The sequence below is a fragment of the Limulus polyphemus genome, unplaced genomic scaffold (genome assembly GCF_000517525.1).
Source record: "Limulus polyphemus unplaced genomic scaffold, Limulus_polyphemus-2.1.2 Scaffold287, whole genome shotgun sequence".
Classification (NCBI taxonomy): domain Eukaryota; kingdom Metazoa; phylum Arthropoda; class Merostomata; order Xiphosura; family Limulidae; genus Limulus; species Limulus polyphemus.
In genome coordinates this window covers 704,505-714,147 of record NW_013665897.1, presented here as the reverse complement: position 1 = coordinate 714,147, position 9,643 = coordinate 704,505, and the positions used below count along the sequence as shown (strand labels likewise).

General features: G+C 31.9%; 1 protein-coding gene across 2 annotated transcripts in view; it reads left to right on the top strand.

Annotated features, from left to right (window-relative positions):
* LOC106457061 (60S ribosomal protein L8-like) overlaps positions 1-3,201 on the top strand; it is a 15,814-nt gene extending 12,613 nt beyond the window's left edge. For both annotated transcript variants that reach the window (XM_013916444.2, XM_013916445.2), the window contains exons 5-7: positions 1,483-1,598; positions 2,743-2,829; positions 3,066-3,201. In XM_013916444.2, the coding sequence (XP_013771898.1) occupies positions 1,483-1,598; positions 2,743-2,829; positions 3,066-3,137 (275 nt within the window). In that variant the 3' untranslated portion in view covers positions 3,138-3,201. The remainder of the gene's footprint in view (positions 1-1,482; positions 1,599-2,742; positions 2,830-3,065) is intronic.
* Positions 3,202-9,643: the final 6,442 nt, after the last annotated feature.

The following is a 9,643-nucleotide window of genomic DNA, read 5'->3' as shown; positions in this document are numbered from 1 at the left end:
TTATATACACTTCAATATATGACAATGAATAACCAATCGGAAGCTCAGAATGTCCCCATGGTGGCTTTCTCAGCCATCTTAAATTCTTAGGACACCATTCCTTTCTTTTGAACCAAGATTTCAAGGAGGTAAGGTGTGTCTTTAGTCTGCTTGAAATTTCATATTTTTTTAGACTAAAATACATCTTAGCTACTAAGCTTGATAAATGATAGTGGAATTCTATGGTATCAATACAGTAATTTATGATTTTTTTTGTTATTAAAATGTGTATATAGAACCTTAAAAAAATTTTTCATATCCTCCGCATGCAAAATTTTTAAAGGCTTAGCAACCTACGTCAAGCAGCAACTGAGTACAAAGGTCATAACTAGAAGAGATAATTGTTTGCTTTACTTTTTTATTTACAGTTCTATATTTTAAGAAAAATAAGCTTAAGAACTTATTTCAATACATAATGTATAATAATTGAAATGTGACTGTATTTTGCAAAATACTAGTTTACTAAAACACAGCTAAGACAAGTTACTTTGTACAAATCATAGGTCAGTTTTATGTTATTTGATACAGTAACATGAGTGCACGTGAGCCGTGTCATTGTAACTACTGTATTCTTAGCCAGACACGGCTGAAAGGTCAATCTAATAAAAATAATAAATGTATAATGTTATGGGATTTTAGCTATTTAGTCTAAACATTTATGTTTTCATGTTACAATTTTTTTGTCATTCTAGAATGAAAGAGGTATAATTTATATTTATTTCCTAATGTTTTTATGGTGGTTACAAGATTGGTCAAATGTACCAATCCCGTACAGAGATTAATTACCAAAAGTAACAGACAAAATGTAAATTTTTTTTTTTTTAAGAATCATTTGATAACTATCTGGACATTATAAAGATTTCACATGTGAAATTGGAAATTTTTCTGATGCATAAAAGTATTTTTAATTTAAAATAAAAATTACTTTGCATGATAGATTGGCAACATGTGAAAAGAAAAAAAGCCACGAGAAAAACATTGCTTTACAAACCTTAAGACTTAATAAAAAAAATTATATTTCACATATGAAAGCATTGTAATGTTTACTGATAATCTGCCAATTTTCGTTAACATTCCCTTACTAATTTAAAAGTTATAGCATAAACTGTAACAAGCACAAAATGGTTATGAGGTCAGTCCTAGGTACTGAACCTGTGCTAAAAGAGTTAATGTGACAAAAAAAAATATGAGTATTTATTTAGTTATAAGTGTTTCTGCAGTTTTTAAATCTGTTCATTTTAATACTAGTGCCATTTAACCACATAACATTGAGTAGCTTTGTGTTTCTACACAAATTGAAGAAACTTAAACTTATGTTTAAGCAATTTCTAATTGTTCTTTTCGAAAAACTAATCATAAAAAGTACTGATCATTTTATCTTCCCAAATAGTGTTTTGGATAAATATATATATATTTTAAATTTTTTTCCTAAACGTATTTTAGGAATTATCTCTGGAGGTGGACGAATTGACAAACCCATTTTGAAGGCAGGTCGAGCCTATCACAAGTATAAAGCCAAAAGAAACTCTTGGCCTAAAGTTCGTGGTGTTGCTATGAATGTAAGTCATTATTGTTGTATACTTTATTTAAAGATATAGGTGTATAATCTAATTCTACTTATCAATTTTTACAAATTATTGAATCAAAAGAAAAGAGTATACTAATTTTAAAAGAAAAAGACTTAAAACTTTATTGTATTTCATCAGTTCGCATTTCTAAGAAAATTCTCACATTTAAAGCATGTGTAAGACAAAACTGTGTATAGTACCGGATTGTGTATGGAGCTTAGAATGATGCTGACATTTGTTAAAACAATAAATATGAAATATTAAACTGAAACGTGACAGTGATTTTATAAGAACTTTCCATAGTAAACATAAGAAAAGTAAAGGGAGAGGACAAACGTAGCATTCAATTACCAAGTGCAAATAAAATTTCATGAACAAATAACGTTTTTTGCATTGAACAATTAACAATTGAAAGTGATGCAACATTAACTTCCAAATAAGTTTCTTTTTTTTTTAAATTATCGTTATGTATAAACAACTTAAACATAACAGTGAGCACAATATTCTTTAAAAGTGTAAAATACTAATAGCATTTCTGATAGAAAATATTTATATTTATGGACGCAGCTTATTATTTTGTGCACTTTAGAATAAAATGTATAATTGTTCTACATAAGGATATATATGGGAGTTGTTAGTGTAAACTGTATAGCTTACAAAGAAAGTAAACAGATCTGGGTATTGCTGTTTAATGTTTTACTTTACTGTCCGTAATATTGAAGTACCCTTAAGTTACAGAAGATGGTGGAATTAATTGTTTTACACCCCCCATTGGCACAGCAGTATGCCTGCGGACTTACAATGCTAGAAACCGGGTTTCGATACCCATGGTGGGCAGAGCACAGATAGCCCATTGTGTAGCTTTGTGCATAACTTCAAACAAGCAAACAATAATTGTTTTATTTTGCACAAAAGAAAATTTATTAATTTAAAAGTAAAAAAGTATTTCCAATATTTATTCATACAGATTCAAAATTGTTGTAGCAGAGCCACAAGCATAACACACTATCAGATTGTGAGGTATAACATGTATTTTACCATCTAATAGTTAAAACTTGCAATTGTGTAATAACTGAAGGGTGTTTTTGTAGTAGCTGTTTCAATTCTGAAGTGTTTTTTTGTCTTCTTCCTACAGCCTGTAGAGCATCCTCATGGTGGTGGTAACCATCAGCACATTGGAAAAGCATCAACAGTTAGAAGGGACACTTCAGCTGGTCGTAAAGTGAGTGGTGTTAATGTTGCTTATAGTGTTAACTTGCACATGTTGTACTACAACATTTATGGAAGTATACATTGTGAATTCTAATATAGGTAGCTTTGATGATTTCATACAACAGAAAACTATGTTGAACCATTAAGAGGCTGTTTCTGAGCTGCTTATTGTAATTCCAGTTAGAAAATTTTACTTTATTCATTCAAGATGTAATTATAATAATGCTTTAAATATTTTTTCAACAGGTTGGTTTGATTGCTGCCAGACGTACTGGTCGTATCCGTGGTACAAAGAAAGATACAGCCAAGGAGGATTAAACTGGACTAGCTGCTAGTGCAAAATTGTACATGGTTCAATAAAAACTTCTAATTCATTGCCTAATTCTAGTTGGGTTGTTTGTTAAACTTTTCAGTATCTTAAAACTATATATTATTCAATTCTGTAACATTTGAGTTTTTGATACATCAGTGGACCCATCTATTCCATTTCAAAAAACTTTTTGTTTTTGCAATCAAGTGGCACTTTTCACCTTTACTTTTTGTCTTCCTTAAGTACAGATTTTGAGACAATTATGTCAGATTTAAGGAAGAGTTCTTATTGTTATAACTTTAAGACTTGACTACTCTTATAAAATAGTTTTGAAATGAAAGTGCAAGTTGCTTTAGAAAGTAATATTTTTACGAAATTTAAGGATCGGGAACTTTGTCAAATAACATACTGATAATATATAGGTTCAGTAATACTAATAACGACACATTGATTTTTAGCTCCATCATGGATATTCCAGTAGGATGTTTTCTGCATATTGCAATTACAACATTATGAAAAGCTATTTGAAATACTGTATGAATAGTGGCTGCTTCTGATGGAGTTTAGTATAGTGAATATTTGCAACGTTTTGGTTGTAAAAGAATTGGATATTAAGATATAAACTGCTACAATAATTTGTTAATTGTGTTAACCATGTTAAAGATATGCATGTGGTGGTTCTTGATATTTTTGAATTGTATAAATATATACTTAACTAAAACATAAGCTGATTATATGTCAATACACTGTAGACTGGATAAAGTACACACACACAGTTCTAAAACTGTCATATTTATTAATGCACGATTTCGATCCATTTCACCAGTTTGTGATTTCTATTGGGCCAGCTCTCTGATGAATAATACAAGCTCATCTGCCATAATGATTAAGTCATTTAAGAAACATTTCTTTGTTTCTGAGTTACAGGTTCAGTTTTTCAGTCGAGAAATTCTTCCAAATCATTTTTATGTTGTGATTAATTTGTATGCTTTGGTCTGCATATGTTGTATTAGAGCTACATATGATAAAACATATATTAATTTACTGCTGACTGACTCTTAGCACGGTAGAAACACAGAATGTGAAGACTGAATTTTTACTTAATAGAAACATCGGTAAGGTGTTTAAAAACACGCAGAAATACTACACTTAAAAAAACACATTTGAACACTTGTTTACTCATCATTAGTGATATTTGTCATGGAGCCTGATACACGAGAAGTTTATGAATTTACCTGTAAATTTACATTCTACATTGAGAGGGTGTTGATAAAAAATTAATTACAATTAAACTTGCCTTCCATTGTATATGCAAAATTTTATGATTCTATAGACTTACAAACTAGTAATTAAATTATTCAATCAAGAAAGGTTTCAGGTCCTACTCTGTTGAGGGCCCTGATTGCATAGGTCTTCACCACGAGGTTAATAAACAATTTGTACTTAATACATTTTCTTAAAAACTGAGAAGAAAGGAACACATTTTTTTACACTTAACAATTTATTTATAATTGCATTAAAATACTTTATTTACAAGTAACAAAATTCGTTCGAAATTCTGTCCTTCCATTTAAAAAAAAAAATTATACCTGCATTAACAGGACACATGTCAGATTAGCATTACAAATATATATCTAGTAGTCTGTAGAGCAATGCTTCCCAAACTTTATATTTCACATGTGACCCTATTTTTAGACATTAAAGTTATACAATCCCAGACAGCACACAAAGCAACATAGTAACCAAAACTCAGGGTAATTTTCAAATCTTTTTAATCCAAAACTAATGTAAAGTCTAATTGTCTTCTTACCACCCTGATTCACTGACACTATGACCCACAGTTTAAGAACTGTTGCCTTAGAAGCTTATAATGCAGTGAAACTGATATTTTGGTTGTATCAAGTAAGTAACTGTGTTTGTGCTCTTTCCCCCCTCCCCACAAAATTATAGTAATCACAAAAATTACTAACTTCTGATCAGTGCTGTTTCTGATCAACCACTACAGGAAGAGAACAGTAATTTATACCTTAGTTTTAAGACTACCCGTTTAGGCTGTTTACTTGTATAAATCTAAGCGTCATGTATATATCACAGTCTTAATTTCAATACATAAATGTATATGAATTAACAAAATATAAGTTAAATTTGTTCTGTGTGTAATAAATCATTCACCAGTGTTACATATTTATAGTAAAATCTTGTGTAAAACTTAGAAGATTATTTCGTTGTAGGATATGTTTTATTAGAGAAACATAATTCGTTGCAACAGGACAAAAATTGAAACAGGTTCCATTTGTTGTATTTCGGTGGATACAAATTGAGGCATTTAACATTTGGAAAATTTTATAGGCTTAGAGTAAGTGACACAAAACTAACAATTGCAAATTTTTTATAATGTTTAGAACACTGCACTTTGGTATGTTAATTATCTGATTATTGATATAAAATAATTTTCTGCCCATCTAAAAAAACTTAGATGTAATGGTTATACAAATGTGATTTCTAGGTAGTATGACATTTTCTTGCTATATAAGCCCTCTTTACCATAAACTCGATAACATTATGAAGAACAATTATCTTTATGATCTCTTAGACCTTTCTAGCGAATACATAAAATAGTCTTAACACTGCTTGGGCCCCCCCAGTGGCACAGCGGTATGTCTGCGGACTTACAACGCTAGAAACCGGGTTTCGATACCCGTGGTGGGCAGAGCACAGATAGCCCTTGTATAGCTTTGTGCATAATTAAAAACAAACAAACACTGCTTGGCCAATGTGTGTATGTCTCAACATCATTCTTCACAAAACAAAAGATGTGTATTCTAAGGAACCGAAATTTTCTATAAGTGTAACTGACGCTATTTTGTTATCGTACACAAAGTTACACCTTCTCGTGTCTAGCATTTTGAGTACATCAGAGTTCGTAAGGAAAAGAACATGCGACATATTGTAAGTACGTATGATAGAGGACCGTGCATTTTATTTATTCCTTGCGTGGATACCATGTTGCTGGTGTGACTGACCTTCCATCTGGTTATGAAAAACTTGATATCTCTAATTCAACTACAGTTATGCAAAGTTTCGGCTCGTTTGCATTCGTATCTCGTCATATAACGTTTATTTTTGGGTGAATAATTTTCGTAGGACGTGTTTGTATAGAACATACTTATGTTCACAACCAGTTTCTAAACCTGCAACTGAGAAACGTATTAAGTATATATATATATATATATAGTTCAAGATGTTTTAAAGTTCATAAATCAAGTATTTCATTATATTCAAGTCACCAGGGATGAGATTGTCAGATCTGAGGTAGTGAAAGTCATCCAGAGCTTTCTTCTTTTTCATTAAATCGAACAGAGTAGCCTTCGTTAAAATGCTAAGCCTTATTGACGAAAAATATTTGTTTTTGTAGTCTTGGTTATGGTTCTGTGAAATATCATTGATGCATTGAATTTGGCTTTCGTGTTTAAACAATGCAAAAACGAAGACTTCATGTAGCCACACCATCTTTAAAATGCATGCTCGTGAAGTTTTATGTCCACATACAAAGCCAGAATGTTTATTATCACAAAATGATAAGTTGTCTAGAGACGCAAAAAAGTTGAGTGGGCCCAGATAGTCACTTCTGAATAACGGTTTTCAGTGCTACTTTACAGCCCCATCCCCAAGTGGTACAGCGGTATGTTTGCGGACTTACAACGCTAGCAAATCGGGTTTCGATACCCGTGGTAAGCAGTGCAGAGATGGCTCACTGTGTTACTTTGTGCTTAATTTAAAAATAAATAAACAAAAACAAGCTACCTTACATTTTATGATTGTGTAACTTGACTCGAGGGCTCAATTCAGTTGCATCAAAATTGGCGAGTAGTGAAGACCATAAAAGTATGTATAAACCAACACTATCACCAGCTTCCCCAAGGAGCCAATCTCTTTCTAACTCACTGAATATTTCAAAAATAATTTCGGTTAATGATCTTGCTTGTGTATTAATAGTCGCGAATCGAGCCAGGATTTTTGGCACTGCCAGTGATCATTACTGAAATAATTTACGATGTCATGTTTCAAAACCACATACACCATAAGAAAAAAGGTGTATATAAAAATTCCGCATAGCTTAAAGCTCATATTATAGTTTCAACTAGTGTTCTTATCCTGATGTTTATGCATTTAGACAGACTGGGGCCTGGTATGGCCAGGTGGTTAGGGTATTCGACTCGTAATCAGCGGGTCACGAGTTCGAATGCTCGCCTTTTCGGAAGTGGGGGCGTTATAATATGACGGTCAAGCTTTGAGCGAAATACAAACTGGAGCTCAGCATAAGACTTTTCTTGTGAGCCCTAATTCTGTAGAGTAGTCAACAACCATGCAAGTCAAAATGTCATTTATATTTCAAAAACCTGACCTAAAGAATTTGGATTTTTTATATGTTATAAATTTCTTAGCTTGCTGTTATAGGATACTTTGTTTTTGCTACTAATAAAGAGATAACTGATCTATAATATTAGTTAACTGAACAATCACTGAAAACATACACTCTCCACCATTATATGAAGCCTAGTCTTGTTCTTTCGATTTGTCCTTGTCTAGGAATACTGATGAGGTATGGAATTCCCAAAAACCAGTAGAGCTCGGTTACAAGAGGTGAATCGAATTGGTACATTAGGCTTTATATTTATATTTAGTATTTTAACTCTTTCAACACGGGCTCGGTCCGTCGAATCGACCCCGTAACAGTTGTGTGTTTGTTATAGTTTTCATGCTATAACTTTGAAATTAGTAAGCGTATGTTAACTATATTTGGCAGATTATCAGTTAACATTACAATGCTTTCGTACGCAAAACATTAATTCTCAAGGTTTGTTAAACAAGATCCTATCCAACATGCAAAGTATTTTTATTTTAAGATTACAAATATTTTTATGCATCAGAAAATTTCCAAATTTCATATGCGAAATCTTTATAATGTCCAGATAGTTATCAAATGTTTCTTAAGGGAAAACGTTATATTTTATCTGTTATTTTCAAAGATGAATCTCTACGGGTTCAATAGATTTGACCGATCTCGTAACCAACATAAAAAATTAGGAAATAAATATAAGTTATGCTTCTGTAATTCTAGAATGACTACAAATTATAACACAAAAACATAAATGTTTAGAATAAATAGCTTAAGTCTCATAACATTATACATTTATATACATATTTATTATTTTTATTGTATTGACCTTTCAGCCGTGCCTGGCTAACATTATAGACGTTGTAATGACGTGGACCACAAAGTGGGTGTGTTTTAGTAGACTAGTATTTAATAAAATACAGTAACATTTCAACTATTATACACTATATAGATTATTATTATTTAGAAACAAGTTATTAAACATAGAAGCAAACAATTATCTCTTCTAGTTACTACCTTTGTACTCAGTTGATGCACGTGGAGGATATGGAAATAAATAATTTTTTTAGGTTTTATGTATACAGTTGAATAACCAAAAAACCATAAATTACTAATTCGATATCATAGAATTCCACTAAAATTTATCAAGCTGTATTACGGCCAATTGGTTAGAATGCTCAACTCTCAATCTGAGGATAGTGGATTCGAATCCCCGTTCCATAAAAACATGCTCACCCTTTCAGCCGTGGGCCGTTATAATGTGATATGGTAATCCTGCTATTCGTTGGTAAAAGAGTATCCTAAGAGTGGGCAGTGGGTGGTGATGACAAGTTTCCTTATCTCTAGTATTACAATGTTAAATTATGAACAACTAGTGCAGATAGCCTTTGTGTAGCTTTGCACGAAATTTCAAACAAAGCTGTATTTTGGTCTAAAAAATATGAAGTTTGGAGCAGACTAAATACACAACCTATTTAGCCTGAAATCTTGGTTCGAAAAATAGCTGAGAAAATAACTAGAAGGACATTTCGAGCTGTCAGTTGGTTATTCTCATGACATATATTGAAGAAAGTGCATATAAGAGACTATTTCCAAAAATCACAAACATCTAATATGAAGCAGTGCTACATTCAACATACCACAGGACACAAAAAATCGATGTTTAACTGTTTTTTTTAATATTTAATTACCAAATTAAAAAATTCAATAATGTATAATATTAAAATTTGAATAATAATATAATGTTGGATACCAAACTTATTTTTTTAGGTTTTATGTATACAGTTGAAAAATAAAAAAAATAATAAATTATTATTATATATTATATATGTTGATATCATAGAATACCACTTTTTGGTACATGCTGCATGCAGGTACTTACTTTGGTACATGTATGAAAATAGACACCTGCGCGTGCATGTACGAAAATAGGCACCTGCGCACGGATATACGAAAATAGACACCTGCGCGCGCATGTACGAAAATAGACACCTGCGCGCGCATGTACCAAAATAGACACCTGCGCGCGCATGTACGAAATAGACACCTGCGCGCACATGTACGAAAATAGACACCTGCGCGCGCATGTACGAAATAGACACCTGCGCGCACATG